The sequence below is a fragment of the Heterodontus francisci genome, chromosome 6 (genome assembly GCF_036365525.1).
Source record: "Heterodontus francisci isolate sHetFra1 chromosome 6, sHetFra1.hap1, whole genome shotgun sequence".
Taxonomy (NCBI): Eukaryota; Metazoa; Chordata; class Chondrichthyes; order Heterodontiformes; family Heterodontidae; genus Heterodontus; species Heterodontus francisci.
Genome location: NC_090376.1, coordinates 60,953,678 through 60,973,126, shown reverse-complemented (window position 1 = coordinate 60,973,126; position 19,449 = coordinate 60,953,678). Strand labels below are relative to the sequence as shown.

General features: G+C 43.1%; 1 protein-coding gene across 2 annotated transcripts in view; it reads left to right on the top strand.

The window, feature by feature from the left end:
• Positions 1–19,449, top strand: part of dync2h1 (dynein cytoplasmic 2 heavy chain 1) — an 836,995-nt gene that overhangs the window by 258,917 nt on the left and 558,629 nt on the right. For both annotated transcript variants that reach the window (XM_068033753.1, XM_068033752.1), the window contains exons 52-53: positions 5,597–5,710; positions 12,675–12,817. In XM_068033753.1, coding sequence (XP_067889854.1) covers positions 5,597–5,710; positions 12,675–12,817 — 257 coding nt within the window. The remainder of the gene's footprint in view (positions 1–5,596; positions 5,711–12,674; positions 12,818–19,449) is intronic.

Sequence of the window (19,449 nt, the reverse complement as noted above, 5' to 3'; positions counted from 1 at the left end):
TCTGCTGTCATTACCCCTCTCCTTAAAAAAAAAACTACCCTTGCCCCCACTGCCGTTACAAGCTAACGTTCCATCTCCAACCTTCCTTTCTTCTCCAAAGTCCTTGAACATGTTGCCACCTTCCAAATCTGTTTCCATCTTTCCTGGAATCCCTCCAGTCGGGTTTCTGGTCTGCCCCAGTACCAAAACAACTCTTATCAAAGTCATAAATGTCATCCTATGTGACTATGACAAAGGTAAACTTTCCCTCCTCGTCCATCTCTACTTGTCTGCAGCCTTTGACACGGTTGACCACAGCATCCTCCTCCAACACCTCTCCACTGTCGTCCAGCTTGGTGGTGCTGCTCTAACTTGCTTCCATTCTTATCTATTTAATCATAGCCAGAGAATTACTCGCAATGGCTTCTCTTCCTGCTCCCGCACCATTATCTCTGGTGTCCTCCATGGATTTATCCTTGGCCCCCTCCTATTTCTCATCTACGTGCTGCTGCTCGGTGACATCATTCGAAAGCATAGTGTTCGTTTCGCATGTATGCTGATGACCTTCAACTCTACCTCACCACCATTCTCTTGACTCCTTCACTGTTATCCAACATTCAATATTGGATGAGCAGAAACTTCCTCCAATTAAATATTGGGGAGTCTAAAGCCATTGTTTTTGAACCCACTCCAAACTCAATCCCTCTCCCTGTCAACAGTCTGATTAAGCCACTCGGTTTGCAGCCTTGGTGTCACATTTAATCCAGAGGTGAGCTTCCGACCTCCTATTCATGTCATCACTAAGACCACCTTTTTCTACCTCCGAAACATTGTCCAACTTCTCCCCTGTCTCAGCTCATTTCCTGCTGAAACCCTCATTCATGCCTTTGTTACCTCTGGACTTGATTATTTCAATGCGCTCCTAACTGGTCTCCCACATTCTACTCTTTGTACACCTCAGGTCATCCAAAACTCTGCTGCCCGTGTCTTAACTCACACCAAGTCCCGTTCCAGTATCACCCCTGTGCTCGCTGACCTACATTGGTTCCCGCTCAAGCAATGTCTTGATTTTAAAATTCTCATGCTTGTTTTCAAATCTCTCCATGGCTTCACCCCTCCCTATCTCTGTAATCTCTACAAGCCTCACAATCCTCTGAGATATCTGTATTTCTCTAATTCTGGCCTCTTGTGCATCCCTGATTTTAATCGCTCTACCGTTGCTGGCTGCACCTTCAGTTGCCTAAGCTCCAAGCTCTGGAATATCCTTCCTACACCTCACCAGCTCTTCACCTCACTTGCTTCCTATTAAGTCTCTCCTTAAAACATATCTCTTTGACCAAATTTTTTTGTCATCCGGCCTAGTATTTATTTGTGCCTCCGTGTCGTACTTTGTTCATAATGTTTCTGTGAAATGCCTTGGGACATTTTACTATCTTAAAGGAACTGAATAAATATAAGTTGCTGTTCTTGAATCCTTTGAGTAGTACTTCTTTAACCATTATCATTCTATACTCTAGTTAATGGATTCCTGTGCTTATTATAACTAACCACCAAAGTTTTACTCTAATTGGGAACAGTAGCATAATGGTAATGTGACTGGACTAGAAATTCAGAGGCCTGAAATAATGTTTCAGAGACATGATTTCCAGTCCCATCCATGGCAGTTGTTGGAATTTAAATTAATTAATCAATCAATCAGGAATTATGGTGCCCATGAAATTACTGGATTATCACAAAAACCTATCTGGTTTCACTAATGACTTTCAGGGAAGGAAATCTGCCTTTGTTACCCAGTCTGGCCTACATGTGATTCCAGACCCTCAGCAATGTTGTTGATTCTTAACTGCCCTCTGAAATGGCCTAGTAAGCCACTCAGCTATATAAAACTGCTACAGAAAAGTTGAATAAGAATAAAAGCGGACAGGTCTGCCCACATCGACTTAGGCTCCGGAAATGACAAAGGCGACCCTACAAAGTCCTCCTCACTAACATCTAGGGACTTGTGCCAAAATTGGGAGAGCAGTCCTATAGACCAGCCTGATACAGCCATCCTTAATGAATCATACCTTACAGCCAATTTCCCAGTCTCCTCCATTACCATCTCTGGGTATGTCCTGTCCCACAGGCAGGACAGACTGACCAGAGATGGCGGCACAGGGGTATACATTTGGGTTGAGTGGCCCTGGGAGTCCTCCACGTTGACTCCAGACTCCATGACGTTTCACGTCATCAGCTCAAACATGGACAAGGATACCTCCTGCTGATTGCCTTTACCGCCCTCCTTCAACTGATGAATCAGTGCTCCTCCTTGTTGAACACTACTCTGGAGAAGCACTGAGGGCCACAAGGGCACATAACGTACTCTGATGGTAAACTTCAATGTCAGAAGTAAAACTGGTTTTGTAGTACCATTACTGACTGAGCTGTCTGAGTCCTGAAGGGTGTATCTGCCAGACTGGGCCTGCAGCAGATGGTGAGAGAACCGCCCAAGAGGGAAAAACCTACTTGACTTTGTCCCCACCAATCTATCTGTCACGGATGCATCTGTTCTTGACAGTATTGGCAGGGGTGGCCACAGTACAATCCCTGTGAAAACAAACTCCCATCTTCACCCTGAGGATAACCACCATCTTGTTGTGTGGCACTACCACTGTGCTAAATGGGATAGATTCAGGACAGATGTAGCAGCCTAAAACTGGGCATCCATGAGGCACTGTGGGCCATCGGCAATAGCTGAATTGTATTCAACTACAATCTATAACCTCATGGCTCGGTATATCCCTCACTCTACCATTACCATCAAGCTAGGGGACCGACCTTGGTTCAGTGAGGGGCATGGGAGAGCATGCCAGGAATAGCACCCGGCATACCTGAAAATGAAGTGCTAACCTGTTGAAGCTACAACACAGGATTACGTGCATGCTTAACAGTGGAAACAGCATGCTATACACAGAGTTAAGCAATCCCACAAACAACAAATCAGATCAAAACTCTGCAATCCTGCCGTATTCAGTTGTGAATGGTGGTGGACAATTAAACAACTAACCAGAGGAGGAGGCTCCACAAACATCCCCATCCTCAATAATGGGGGAGCCCAGTATGTCAGTGCTAAAGACCAGGCTAAAGCATTTGAAACCATCTTGATTCAACTCTGCCTCCTCCTGAGGTCCCGAGTATCACAGAGGCCAGTCTTCAGCCCATTTGATTCACTCCACGTAGTATCAAGAAACAACTGAAAGCACTGGATATGGCAAAGACGATGGGCCCTGACAACATCCTGTCTGTAGTACTGAAGACTTCTGCTCCAGAACTAGTCAAGCCCCTAGCCAAGCTGTTCCAGTACAGGTACAACACTGGCATCTACCTGACAATGTGGAAAATTGCCCAGGTATGTCCTGTCCACAAAAAGCAGGAGAAATTCAATCCAGCCAATTACCACCCCATCAGTCTGCTCTCCATCATCCACAAAGTGAGGGAAGGTGTTGTCGACAGTGCTATCAAACGCCACTTACTCAGCAATAACCTGCTCAGTGACGCTCAGTTTGGGTTCCACCAGACCTCATTATAGCCTTGGTCTAAACATGGATATAAGAACTGAATTCCAGAGGTGAGGTGAGAGTGACTGCCCTTGACATCAAGGCAGCATTTGACCTCATTGGCATCCAGGAACCCTAGAAAAATTGAAGTCCGTGCGAATTGAGGGAAAATGTCCACTGGTTGGAGACATACCTTGCACTGTACCATTCGATGATTCTATGGTTGCGGTTTTTGGAGGTCAACTGTCTCAGCCCCAGGACATTGCTGCAGGAGGTCCTCAGGGTAGTGTCCTAGGCCCAACCATCTTCAGCTGCTTCATCATTGACCTTCCCTCCATCACTAGGTCAGAAATGGGGATGTTTGCTGATGATTGCACAGTGTTCAGCACCATTTGTAACTTCTCAGATACTGAACAGTTTGTCCCTGCATGCAGCAAGATCTGGGTAAAGGCTTGGGCTGATAAGTTGCAAGTAACATCTGCATCACACAAGTGCCAGGTAATGATCATCTCCAATAAGAAAGCATCTAAGTAACTCCCCTTGACGTTCAACAGCATTACCATCACTGAATCCTCCACCATCAACATCCTGGGAGTTACCATTGACCTGAAACTTAACTGGACTAGCCACGTGAATACTGCGGATGCAAGAGTAGGTCAGAGGCTGGAAATTCTGTGGTGAGTATCTCCCCACCTGAGTCCCCAAATACTGCCCACCATCTACAAGGAACAAGTCAGGAGTGTGATGTAATATTCCTCACTTGCCTGGATGAGTGCACCGTCCATCTCACCTTAAACATTCACTCCCATCACCACCAATGCACAGTGGCAGCAGTGTGTACCATCTAAATGATGCACTGCAGAAATTTGCCAAGACTCCTTCGACAGTACCTTATAACCCCAGGTCCTCTACCACATAGAACGAAAGGGCAGCAGGTTCATGGGAACATCACCACCTGCAAGTTCCCCTCCAAGTCACATACCATACTTCACTGTCACTGGGTGAATATCCTGGAACTCCTTCCCTAACAGCACTGTAGCTGTACCTACAACACACGGTCTACAGCGGTTCAAGAAGGCAGTTCACCATCTACTTCTCAAGGGCAATTAGGGATGCGCAACAATTGCTGGCCTTGCCAGCGATGCTAACATCATGTGAACGAATGTAAAAATACACATGGTTGAAATTATTATTCTTGCTTATTCCGTTGCACAAACCTTTCTCATATATAACAATCAACCTCTAAAAAGAGATGATAAGCTATGCTTTCTTATCATGGCACTTCAGTGCCATCCTGTTAGTCTTGGAAAGCCTATTGCTCCAACATACAAAGAAGTTTGGTTATTAACCTTCAACTCCCAGGATGTCTAACAAGTCCACGGCATCCCACCTGAGAGGGCAGACAGAACTTTGGTTTACTGTTTCATCCGAAAGGCAGTAGCCCTGACAGTGCAGCATTACCTCAGCATTACACTGTAATGTCAGCTTAGCTTATGTGCTCAGCTTTTTGGAATCACACTTGAACATACAAACTTGTGCTTCAGAGATATGACTTTTACCCCTGACCCAATGCTGGTACTCAAATACCAGTTCTTTTCTTTCCCTTTGACATCTCAAATAGTTATAGGGCTCAGGAGAGAAAGAATAAAAATCATTGCTATTACATTATGCCGATTCAGCTAGTCTTGATCTGAAGTCACCATCTTTAGCTCCCAATAAAGCATCTTTTTCACCTTTAAAAGTGTCATGATTGAAGTTCTTAGGCACGGGATGAGATTCAACATCCAGTTACTCTTTCTTGCGGTTGGGAGTTGCCTCTTTTTCCTGTTTCCTTGTGTGTGTTTTAAAAACAGAAGTTATTTTAAAACATTTAATTTGGGAGAACATGAAGAATACAAGAACAGGGTTATCTTTGAGTTAGTAAGACTACTTAGCACAGTAACTTCTGTAATCCAAAGGAGGATCCTGTAATACACATACATTTATGATTTAGCATGCTATGCATGCATTCTGTCTATTTTTGTCTTTCACCTTTAGCTGTTCACAATAAACCGGTGCCTAACTGTGGTTTTATTTATTAGGTGAAGTCCCTGGGCTGTATACACCAGAAGAACTGGAACCAATCCTGTCACCTTTAAAAGACCAGGCCTCACAAGATGGATTCACTGGACCAATCTTTAATTATTTCACATATAGTGAGTAAAATATACCAACCCATGTGTTCAAATTCTACTATGGAAAGGCATGAAATTGAATTTGTTAAATCTGGTAACTTATGGGCAAGCACCATAAAAAGTAACCATAAAAACCCAACTGTATGCTAATGTCCTTCAGGTTTTCAGGTTTAGTCTATATGTGACTACTAGTCCCACACTTTGGGCTGCATTTACACAATGGCGTTGCAACTGTTACTGGGTCCCGAACCCGCCCTGATGGGGGGTGGTGGTGGGTGTACACATGTAGTCGGGTCTCATCGGGTTTGGGTTGGGTAGCCGGGCTTTAGCGACCGGGCATCACCCCAGTCTCGGGATCCTCTTTTGGTCCCAACCTTAGAAGATCTACGAAGGTGGTAAGTTTCCATCCTGTGTGGTTGACTCTTCTTGCCCTCAGGGCAATTAGGATGATTAGTAAATGATATCTTGCCAAATGAAAAAGAAGCCTAAAATTGATATTTTTTAGAATTTAAAATATACTATATATGTGTGTGCGTGCGCGCGCATGTAAAAACTGGCCAGCAATAGAATTGTAGAATTCACATCTGAGAAGATGGCACCTGTGCTGGCACTCTGACAGAAGCATCCACTTAGTCTTATTTCCCTGCCCTTTAAAAAAGAAAAACAATTAATATACATATCTACTTATTTATGCTATTCTTTTTGAATTTAAAGTTCTTTTTATGCTTTCACAATTATTTAATTTTACTGGTCAATTATTCTAATCTTTTTGAAAGATGTCTCTGTTAGCATTACATTTCAGTCCATCTTTACAACTTTCCATGTATTGTTTCTGCATTTTATAGTATACAAATAAATGGCAGCATTTTTAGTGTTTTAGAATTAGGGGGTTTATCATAAAGAACATTGAGAAAAGTGCCAATTTTAACTTCACATCAAGAATGTAATTAACTCATGAAGTAAGTAGAGAATACTGATTGGTAAAGGATACACAGATGTGGTAAGACCTGGTACTCTGAAATTGGAATCTTATTAGTACTGACACCTTTTGCTTGTGGAACACTCATTGCACTGTCCAGCTTGCTACCTAACAGCTTGCTGTATCTATCATCCATTCTCGAATAATTTAGTCAATTATGTAAATTGTTCAAGGTCAGTTTTCTAATGCTTCTCTGTAGATCATTTGAGCTGTTTCTCAGTGCAACACTGTGTGGAAGAGTTAAATTCATTGGCATTCTTGGTGTAGAAATAAAGTGCTGTAGTGAATCATAAAGCTAAGGATTTGGCTACATGTCTCAACAAAAAAGTGTAATAATTTTTTTAATTGGAGCTACCCATTATACAGAATTTCAGTAATATGTATTGACAATCCCAACTGAAATCTATTTTATATTTATTCAGATTCTATTGTTCATTCCTGCAATATGTCCTGTTTTGTTCAGTGGTTTTCTGTGAATATAGTTCTTCATCTCATAAAGTAAATTTTCAAGATGACATTCAGAGAGCCTTAGAAGGACAGTGAAGGTTGTTTCCTGCTTATGGCAGTCTAATGCCATCTGAGCATAAGAGTATGCACTTAAATAATATGATTCATTAGTGGCATAACTGGAAGTCTGTAGACTGTTCCCACTTTGTGAAATGTGGGTGAATGTTGCATTTCTGTAGTCTCTTGACGGGACATAAGACAATGCCTGGTGTTATAAAAGGATGGCAGAAAAAAACTTGAAAACCAGCTTCTGTTGAAAGGACCAGCATTGAGCATGGGGCCCATTTAGATGCTCGTTTGCTATTGGAGACTGTTTAATTTTTTTTTCTCTCTAAATCCAGCTATGAGTTTTTTTTATTTTACAGTGCAATGCTGCTTCTTTCAGTTCGTGAAATACGTGTTCCTTCATGCAATTAAACGCAGTGTAACTTTTGAACATAAGAACGTAAGAAATAGGAGCAGGAGTGGGCCATTCGTCCCCTCGAAACTATTTCGCCATTCAATAAGATCATGGCTGATCTGATTGTGGCCTTAACTCCATAGGCTGAATCTTCTTGTCCCCCCGGCATCGGGTTCCATGGCGGGGGGGGGGGGGGGCCCAGAAGATTGGAGCGGCAATAGCCCGCCACGGAGCCCAACGCCGGGAATGCCAAGCCTGCTCTTCCCTGTGGCAGGGAAGCTCCGTGGTGGCCCCTCTTCCGTTCTGTGACGGGACCTGACTTAGCATATGTAAAACAGCCATCTGCATTCATTACCATGTGTCCCGTCACGATCCAACAAGTAGTTATCGATCTTCCGGTGGTCGTGCAGCACTTAGGTGCCTTCAGTTTACCATCCTAGAAAAGCCAGCACCACTGAGGCGATGATAAAGGTTGCTAAGTACTGTGCTGTTCTCCTCCGTGTTTTTTGCGAAGCCGAGTTAATTGTCCAGAGAGGGGTTTGGAATTCTGCATCCATGTTGTTGGTGATGGGGAGGGGCGGTGTCGGACCTCTGCATCCATGTTGTTGGCTGGCGGTGTGGGCGAGGGAGCGGAAAGGGAGGGGGGTCGGAACTCTGCATCCATGTTGTTGGCAGTGAGGGGGTTCAGAACGCTGCATCCATGTTGTTGACAGTGTTTGGGGGGGGTAGAGAGTGAGGGGTCAGAACCCTGAATCCATGTTGTTGGCGGTGGGGGTGATGAGAGGGGGTTCGCAACTCTGCAACCATGTTGGCACTGTGGATAAGGGGGAGGGAGCTCAGAACTCTGCATCCATGTTGTTGGTGATGGGGAGGGGTAGTGTCAGAACTCTGCATCCATGTTGGGGGTGGTGGGGAATCCTGCACCCTTGTTTCGTGAAGGGGGTCACTCTGCACCCGTTCGTGGGTGGGGGTGGGTCACCCTGCATTCGGGCACTGATGTTGTGGAGGGTAGGCGGGGGTAACACTGGAAATAGATGAACCATTTTAGTGTGTGGGAGGGCACAAATGTGAAACTATATATGTTCCAGTTGCTGGTGGTCCACTGCTGGCACCTCGAATAGTTTAATGGTGGTCAGGCTGGCTCGCACTTACCTAAAGTTACTGCAGGCAACATCATGCCGTACCATACACCTCAGGCTGCAACACACCTGAGGCACCAATTAACACTACTCTCTGCCCAGATATGTGCCATTGGCCTGTGAAGGAACCGAATATCCTTGGAGCATAGAGATGGGGATGGTCCACCCTGTCTTTCTGGATCCTCATACCATGATGAGGCATATGTCGGAGGCGGGATCAATAGGCAGATGCGGTCCAGGTGGAAGCTTTAAGACGCGAGCAGCAGCAGAACCCACCAAGGCACAGAATAGCCCAGAGATGCCAGTGGTCTATAGGACTAGGATGATGTACCTGCAGATACTTGAATGCCAGTGTGAGAGACAACTGCGGATGACCAGAGAAGCGGCCACACATCTCTGCACAGTGCTGAACACAGACCTGCAGGCACTGGGGTTTCATGGTCACCTGTTGCCCTCAAAGTGACGACTGCCCTTAACTTCTACGCCTCTGGATCATTCTAAGGTTCCACCGGCGACTTGTGTGGGGTCTCGCAATCAGAAGTACACCACTGGGAGGTTACCGATGCTTTGTACAGGAGGGCTGGTGACTTTGTACACTTCAGGACGGACCCTGACAGTCAGGCCGAGAGGGCCGTTGGTTTTGGGGCCATTGTGGGCTTCCCATAGGTGCAAGGAGTCATCGACAGCACGCGTGTGGCCATCAAGGCTCCCACGAAACAACCAGACTCATACATAAACAGAAAGGGCTTTCAATCCATCCATGTGCAACTAGTGTGCGACCACAGAAAGCACTTCCTGCAAGTCTGCACTGGCTTCTCAGGCATCTGCCATGACTTGTTCATCCTGCGCCAGTCCCAGGTGCCACTGCTGTTCACTCCCCCCGCACACCTTCAGGGGTGGATTCTTGGGGATAAGGGCTACCCCTTGCTGACATGGCTTCTGACGTGGGTGAGGAACCCCAGCAGCGATGCAGAAGAGTACTACAATGCCTGCCACTGCTCCACCTGAGCTACCATTGAGCAGGCCATTGGCATGCTGGTGGAGCCCTACAGTACGCACCAGACAGGATTTGGCACATTGTTGTTCATAGAGAGAGATACAGCACTGAAATAGGCCCTGCGACTCACCGAGTCTGTGCCGACCAACAACTACCCATTTATACTAATCCTGCATTTAATCCCATATTCCCTATCACATCCCCACCTTCCCTCAATTCTCCTACCACCTACCTACACTAGGGACAATTTAGAATGGTCAATATACCTATCAACCTGCAAGTCTTTGGCTGTGGGAGGAAACTGGAGCACCCGGCGGAAACCCACGCGGTCACAGGGAGAACTTGCAAACTCTGCACAGGCAGTACCCAGAACTGAACCTGGGTCGCTGGAGCTGTGAGGCTGCCGTGCCACCCACTGTGCCGCCCTGTTGTATGCTACATTCTGCACAACATCGCAGTACAGAGGGGGAGGGCCTTGCAGGATGATACAATACGGGAGCGGGAGATATCCTCAGACGATGAGGATACAGAGGGCATCCAGGGACAACCACGCTTCCAAAATCCCTGAAGTGCAACATATGCTCCTCTCACCACATGCCACCATCATGCATGTTGTTTGAAGTCTTCTGCCTGTATAACATCCGCCTCTCCAGCATGACTGGCAGCAGCTGACTGAGCCATTGCACATGTGACCGCATCTGAGCAGTGCAGTGCCACATGATGTATGCATTTATAATCAGTCTCAGTGAATGATGAGATTAGTTTCATATCTTATAGAATTCAGCAGTGGTTAGTTACACACTTGTCAAACGCTGACTCCACTAAAAAATATTTTGATACTTCCTGTGTGGTACCATATTTGTGATCACAAAATGTCTGGAACTGATTCAAGATTAGGTTTCATATACAAAATAGCAAAGTTAAAATAGAGTTGAAATGCTAACTTTTACAAGGGGAGGTTTTTAATTTTGTGCTTATTTGCATTGTTGGGTGATCATCAGTATTTGAAATGCAACATTATCATTGGTGGGAAGGTATAATTACAGTACAACAAGTTTACATTAGCAATTTCCATCACAAATGTAGACATAATTTATAAAAGAAATGTAAAAATAAGGGCCTAACGTACGATTTTTGGGATTGACGTACTCACACCTTTTAACACCCATCCCGCACGTAAGTAGTGCAATGATACAAATTATGGACTAAATCTGAAAAGTTATAAAAACTGACTTTGTTCACTTTTTAAAAGAAAGGTCCATTTTTTAAAAGACAATGTCCAAAATGGCCGTTGAAGAATAAAGGGCTGACAGGGACAAAGGAAAATCTTCAAAGCTAAGAGGTGACAATTACATCCATCCTAAAACATTGCAGAATTGAATGTCTTCTTCTGAAACAAAGAAGGTGTGAAGTAGCCACATCCTGGGCCATTGTGCGATCACCACGGGGAAGAAACCAGAGCGTCTCCTACTAGGAGGCAAGAAGTAACTCGGCTTTCCCTTAAAAAGCAGCCTAGAGAGAGACAACACAGAAAGAAAGAAGGCAGCATCCAGAAGCTTGTTTCCAACCAGAAGGCACATGCCCTGCTATGAAATTCTATATCTACACTGTACAACAGTGACATTTATGGCTGGGATAGACAGATTTTTGGGGTCTCAGGGAATTAAGGGATATGATGAGCGGGTGGGTGAGTGCAATTGAATTCTAAGATCGGCCAAGATCGTTTTGAATGGTGGAGCAGGCTCGATGGGCCATGTGGTCTACTCCTGCTCCTCATTCTTGTGTTCTTGTACAAGTGATCCACTGACTTTAACTGAACTTTCAACCAAGAGAGAAATCTACAGTCCCCTCAGGCCTGCAACCAATGAGAACCCGGTTTCCAAGAGAATTCAACAGGTTTACTGTCGCTGTCTGACAAATAAATATTTGACAAATAAAACGCCGAGGGCTTGAACCCTAATAACAAAACACACTTGCTGTGGTCAGGTGGGAGTTGAATAGTGGGAGCCACCCAAACCTCACCATGTGGGCGTAACACCCAGCTTTACTTCAAGACTGCCCTTGGACATGACTCCCTATTGTAACACTATGAATGATCAACTAGTGATAAAATTAAAGTGTAAAGCTCTTCCTGGGATGTAAGGGTGACCTATGATGAGGGGCTGAGTAAATTGGGTCTCCACTGTCTGGAGTTTAGAAGAATGAGAGGCGATCTCAATGAAACAGACAAGATTCTGAAGGGGCTTGACAGGGTAGACACTGAGAGGTGGTTTCACTGACTGGGGAATCCAGAACATGGGGGCACAGTCTCGGGATGAGGGGCCAATCATTTAGAACTGAGATGAGAAGAAATTTCTTTACTCAAAAGGTTGTGGGTTTTTGGAATTCTCTACCCTAGAGGCTTGTGGATGCTCCAGCGTTACATATATTTAAGGCTGAGATAAACAGATTTTTGGTGTCTCAGGGAGTCAAGGTATATGGGAGCAGTTGGGAAAGTGGAGTTCAGGCTGGGAATCAGCCATGATCATATTGAATGACAGAGCAGGCTCGAGGGGCTGTATGGTCTACTCCACCTAGTTCTTATGTTCTGTATAGGGGTAGAAATTTGTCGAGGGCAGTGGTGCAAAGCGGGCTTATCAGATAGGCTACCCGTCATACACTGTGTCAGATATTCAGTTTCATTGCAGTCAATGTAATTAAATATCACATGCACTGTATAACAAGCGGCTAGTCCGATACCACCCACTTAGCACCACCGCCTGAGACGAATTTCTACGCCATGACTTTAAAATGGGGACTGAATTACATCTGCCTATCCCACCGTCGAATCTGTGTCACCTAAAAACTGCACTTGGTTTTAACTTACTGTATGCAATGCTACAGGAGATCGATTACCAGTCTAATTTTACTGCTGTTATTAAAATTATTTCAAAGCAAACTAAAATACATGCTTAATTTTATAGGAATTCAACAGAATTTGCACGTTGTTCTTATTATGGACTGCACCAACTCCAATTTTACAATTAACTGTGAAAGTAACCCAGCTTTTTACAAGAAGTGTGCAGTACAGTGGATGGAAGGCTGGTCTAATAATAGCATGATGAAAGTAAGTAGAGTACTTCGGAGCACTATGCATTATTCTTGTAAATATTTAGTTCTAGTTACTCACCCAACATCTCTTTCTGAAGGCATGATTGGACCTTTTATATAGGTACTGACTTCAGGGGAAAAATGTTTGGGAAAGTTTTTGTTTAAACATTCATTTACTGACTATGTAAATCCATGTGAAAAAAAATCATCACATCACTTGTGTGTGATGCCTTTGTGACACAAATAACATGCAATTCGATTGTTTTTCTCCTGTAAACAGAAAAGAGGTTTTCATGAAGTCAAGCTGTTTATAAGCATTGCATAAAATTACTCCTTTAAAACGGAAATACGTCGAGAAATATTTCATGGTTCTACATATTTCTCTCATGTTACTTTAGATCTCCAGCTGTTGTTGAGAAATGCCCTTTCGCTGGATCTGGGTGTCTTTGTACATTTTAATATATAGCATAAAACCAACCCAAAGAAGTACTATTATGGAAAGAACAGTTACCCTTCTAAAAACAAAACAGAGCTCATTTACTTTCACAGTGCAGCACAGACATTATTAAGATAATGACTCATGATAGTTTGAGTATAATGCCCCGAACAATTGATTTATGGTGACTGTTTAGGACGAATCCTATTATGATTATATTGGATTCCTGGCTTTTTTAAACCAGTGTTTTAGGGATTGCATGCCATGACTGCATAATTTTTCTGTAAAATCTCAAACTAGTAGTCTTGCTGGTGGCTTGAAAATTCTGAATTTTATGGGCACCATGGACAGTACAACTCTTACAAATCAACAGGAACTTCAGGGCAGAAAACTAAAACTGTCAAATATGTATTAATATTTAGCCAATTCTGATTTTACTTAATTCAGGTTCCCCACTTTTAGGATATCGAATCATAGAATTGTACAGCATAGGAGGAGGCTATTGCACCCGTCATGCCTGTACTGGGTCTTTGAAAGAGCAGTCATACTTCGGCCCACACCCCAGCTTTTTCCATAATAAAATTGTAGATTCTTAATCGAAGAAAGATCTGTAAACACCTCAACTAATTAAAATTTTTACAGCTTTCCCTTCACTACTGGGTGCGCATTATGTCATTTGTACTATTTGCAAAATTTTTCATGAGCTATAAAAAAAAGATTGATAATTTATTTAAACTTCATCAGGCTTGTATTTTGTTTTATCCATGTGTCTCAAATGGACACAAGATAAATTGGAGAATGGAAAAGTGAGAATTATACATTTGTTATATGTTCTTTGAAGAGAAGTTTGATTAGCTGAGTTATTTTTTCATTTCCAAACAAGGAATTATACAACTAAAACCAAATTTACACTGGCTTTACTATATTAATATGAAAAAGATATTAATATACCAGGTATTAAATGATCAGGACACTTAGCGGGTAGCCCCAGGGTAGTGTTCATTATGTTCATAGCTACTTAAACTGTTGAACCACTCCCTCACTATCTTCTTTGATGCCTTTGTCCTCAATAATATCTTTACTCTCTATCTTCTTGGTCATTATCCTGGTATGCTCCACAACTTTGTTTTCTGAAGAGCAAGGGTAAAAACTTAAACATCTGCCACACACAACTAATTTAGCCATTTATCACCAAACTTGGCTGGACCACATCAAAGACTATAGACCCTCATTCTCTTCTTGCCAAGACTGCTCACTGCTCCAGAATCATCCTAGAAAGCAAAGATAATCCACCTCTTCCCCTTCCTATGGCACCTTTCCATGCAAGCACAGGAGATGCAACACCTATCCTTCTATCTCCCTTGTCAATTTCTAAGGTCCCAAACACTCCTTCCAGATGAAACCATGATTTACTTGTACTTCTTTCAATTTAGTATGCTGTACTTGCTGCTCATGATGCGATCTTCTTTACATTGGGGAGATCAAACGTAGACTGGATGACTGCTTTGCAGAACACCTCTGTTCAGTTCACATGTGGACCCCGAGCTTTCTGTCATTTTAATTCTCCACCTGCTCCCACTGTAACCTCCCTGTGCTGCATTATTCCAGTGAAGTTCAATGTAAGCTTGAGGAACAGCACTTCAGCTTTCGATTCGGCACTTTACAGCCTTCCAATACAAGTACAATAATAGCATCTACCCGACAAAGTGGAAAATTGCCCAGGTATGTCCTGTCCACAAAAAGGACAAATCCAATATAACTAATTACTGCCCCATCAGACAACACTCAATCATCAGCAATGCAATGGAGGTATCATTGACAGTGCTGTCAAGCATCACTTGCTCACTGGTGTTCCATTTCAATTCCACCAGGACCACTTGGCTCCAGATCTAATTACAGCCTTGGTCCAAAAATGGACAAAAGAGCTGAATTTCAGAGGTGAGATGATTATAGAATCATCGAATGGTTGTAGCACAGAAGGAGGCCATCATGTCTGTGCAGACTCTCTGCAAGAGCAACTCACTTAGGCACACTCCCTGCCTTTTCACCATAGCCCTGCAAATTTTTTCTCTTCAAATAATTATCCAATTTTCTTTTGAAGACTTCAATTGAATCTGCCTCCACCACACTCTCAAGCAGTGTATTCCAGATCCTAACCACTCGCTGCATGAAAAAGTCACCGTTGCTTCTTTTGCCAACCACCTTAAATCAGTATCCTCTGGTTCTGGATCCTTCCACCAATAAGAACAGCTTCTCTCTATCTACTCTGCCAGTCCCCTCATGATTTTGAACACCTCTATCAAATCTCATCTACTCCAAGGAGAATAGCCCCAGCTTCTCTAATCTATCCACATAACTGAAGTTCCTCATCCCTGGAGCCATTCTCGTGAATCTTTTCTGCACCCTCTCTAATGCTTTAACCTCCTTCTGAAAGTGCGGTGCCCACTATACTCCAGTTGAGATCAAACCAGGTTTTACACAGGTTTGTCATAAGTTCGTTGTTCTTGAACTCTATGCCCCTTTTGATAAAGCCCAGGGTCTCACAAGTTTTATTAACCGCTTTCTCAACCTGCCCTGCAACCTTCAATGATTTGTGCACATATACTCCCAGGTTCCTCCGCTCCTGCACACCCTTTAGAATTGTACTGTAAGTTATATTGCCTCTCCTTGTTCTTCCTACCAAAATGAAACACTTCAGCCTTTTCATTGGCCAATTGTCCACCCATTCAACCAACATGTCTGCGTCCTCTTGAAGTTTATCACCACCTCGCAGTTCACAATACTTCCAAGTTTTGCGTCATCTGCAGATTTTGAGATTCTGCCCTGTACATCCAAGTTTAAGTCATTGATCTGTATCAAGAAAAGCAGGCATCCGAACACCGACCACTGGGGTACCCCACTATATACCTTCCTCCAGTCCGAGAAACAACCATTCACAATTACTGTCTTTCTCCTGTTGAAATGACTGCCCATGACATCAAGTCAGCATTTGACCAAGTATGGCATCAAGGAGCACTAGAATAATTGAAGACAGTTAGAATTAGGATTCTGGGGTGGGTGTGGGGAGATTCTCCACTGGCAGGAGTCATACCTAGCACAAAGGAAGATGATTGTGATTGTGTTTGTGGCCAGTGATGGTCGCATAGGGTTCAGTTTCATTCACAGCTCCTCAGATAATGAAGCAGTCCATGTCTGCATGCAGCAAGACCCGGACAAAATTCAGGCTTGTGCTGAAAAGTGGCAAGTAGTATACACACCATACAAGTTTTAGGCAATGACCATCTCTAACAAGAGAGCGTCTAAGCACCTGCAATTAACATTCAATAGCATCACCATCGCTGAATCCCCCACCATCAACATCCTGGGGGTTACCATTTTCCAGAAGCTTAACAGGACGAGACACATCAACATAAATACTGTGACTACAAGAAAAGGTTGGATATTCTGTGCTGAGTAACTCGCCTCAGAAACGTTGCTTAAAATGGTGAGGACTGGGTGCTTATTGTTCATGAGTACAGATGTTCAGAAAAGGTAGGCAAGGAAAAATGCGAGGTGGGATGACAGTACTGATTAGAGAAGACATTGTAGTGTTGGAAAGAGAGGATGTCCTTGAGGGGACAAGGATAGAATCCATTTGGTTAAGAGTTGAGTAGCAAAAAGGGTATGATCAACCTACTGGAGGAACCCCACTATATACCTTCCTCCAGTCTGAGAAACAACCATTCACGCTACTGTCTTTCTCCTGTTGAAATGACTGCCCTTGACATCAAGGCAGCATTTGACCAAGTGTGGCATCAAGGAGCCCGAGAATAACTGAATTGCACAACAGTGACTCCAGCCGCCGCTCGAGTTCTGAAACCTGGAGCTCAAGCTTCTGCAGCCGGTGACACTTCCTGCAGATGTGTTTGTCTATGATACATAGTGCTTCCATGACTTCCCACAAATCCATAGGCAGATCTGCCCTACCATACCTTAACTTTACAGACTATTTATTATAAGTAGAATAGCTTACCATGTACTCACTAAACAGCTCCTTCCACTGCACCGAAGCAGGAACCAATTACTGGAAGGTTAAAGTAGAAAAATGGAGCACCTCCTCCCCCTTCACCGAATTCGACACTCACCAAACTCGAATCTCTACATGCAACTTGCAGTTTGCGCACTGTTTATTGGTTAAATTGGTTAAACATGATTTCACTTTCACAAAACCATGTTGACTCTGCCTGATTACCTTGAATTTTTCTAAATGCCCTGCAATAACATCTTTAATAATAGATTCTAAGATTTTCCATATGACAAATGTTAAGCTGACTGGCCTGTGGTTTCCTGCTTTCTGTCTCCCTACCTTGTTGAATAAAGGAGTTACATTGGCTATTTTCCAATCTAATGGAACCTTCCCCGAATCTTGGGCATTTTAGAATATTAAAACCAACGCGTCAACTATCTCACTAGCCACTTCCTTTAAGACCCTAGGATGAAGTCCATCAGGACCCGGGACAATTTGCTCCAACAATTTGGTCAGTACCATTTCCCTAGTGATTGTAATTTTCTTGAGTTCTTGCCTCCCTTCCATTTCCTAATTTACAGCTATTTCTGCGATTACTTGTATCCTCTATAGTGAAGAACAATGCACAATACCTGTTCAATTCATCTACCTGCTCCTTATTTTCCCTCAATAATTCCCCAGATTCACTTTCTATCAGAGTAATGCTCACTTTGTTAACTGTTTTCTTTTTTAAATATCTATGGAAACTCTTGTTATCTGTCTTGATATTTCTCGCCGGCTTTCTCTTGTACTCTAATTTTTCCCTCCTTATTAATCTTTTAGTTGTTCTTTGCTGCTTTTTAGATTCTGTCCAATCTTCTGACCTGCCACCCATCTTTGCACAATTATATGCTTTTTCTTTAAGTTTGATAATGTCTTTAATTTTTTTAGTTAATCACGGATGTTGTGTCCTTCCCTTGGAATTTTTCTTTCTCGTTGGAATGTATCTATTCTGTGTACTCTGAAATATCCCCTTAAATGTCTGCCACTGTATCTCTATTGACCTATCCCTTAACCTGTTTTGCCAGTTCACTTTTGCTAGCTCACTTTCATGCCCTCATAATTGTCCTTATTTAAATTTAAAATACTAGTCATAGACCCACTCTTCTCTCCCTCAAACTGAGTGTAAAATTCAGTCATATTATGATCACTGCTGTCTAGGCATGTCATTAATTAATCCTATCTCATTGCACAATACCAGGTCTAGTATAGCCTACTCTCTGGTTGGCTCCAGAATGTGCTGTTCTAAGAAACTATCCCGAAAACATTCTATGAACTCCTCATCTAGCCCATCTGTTTTTTCTAATCAATATGTAGATTAAAATCCCCCATGATTATTGCCGTACCATTCGGCCAAGGACCCATTATTTCTTCCTTTATACCCCGTCCTACCATGTGGTTACTGTTAGGGGGCCTGTACACCACTCCCATGAGTGGCTCCTTGCATTACTTATCTCTACCCAAAATGCTTCTACATCCTGGTTTCCTGAACTTAGGTCATCCCTCTCTAATATGCTGATACCATCATTAATCAACAGATTAATTAACCCCTCCACCTTTTCATAGTTTCCTGTCCTTCCTAAATGTCATGTACCCTTCGATATTCGGGTCTCGATCTATGTCATCCTGCAGTCATGTCTCTATCATGGCTTTCGGATCATACTTATTTATTTCTATTTGCGCGATCAGTTCATCTGTTTTGTTTCGAATGCTACGTGCATTCGGATACAGAGCCTTTAATTTTGTCTTTTTATTGCTTTCATAACCTCTAGCCTTGTCTGCTGATTTACTCTTAGTTTTGTAATCACTGTCCCTTCCTGTCATGGTCTGTTTATCTTTTTCCGTATTAATACCTTTCTCTCTTGCCTTGTCTCTACTCTTTGATTTACCACATCTTCCCAAATAGCTGTTGCTCACCTTTCAGATTGAGGTACGTAATACCCCTTTGTGTTGACTACTTTATCTCAATACTTTTACATTTCGTGGTCATTGTGAGACAAATCTACATTTGTTCTGACAGAAGCTGTTTTTGCTGTCTGCTCTCAGGTCTCCTTTTTACTGCAAGTAAACATTTTAAAACTTGGCAATCTCCCAGAATCCCTCTACCTTGACATCTTGTCCACACTGTGTTCTGTTTCTTAAGTTTTCCCACTTTACCATATTACAA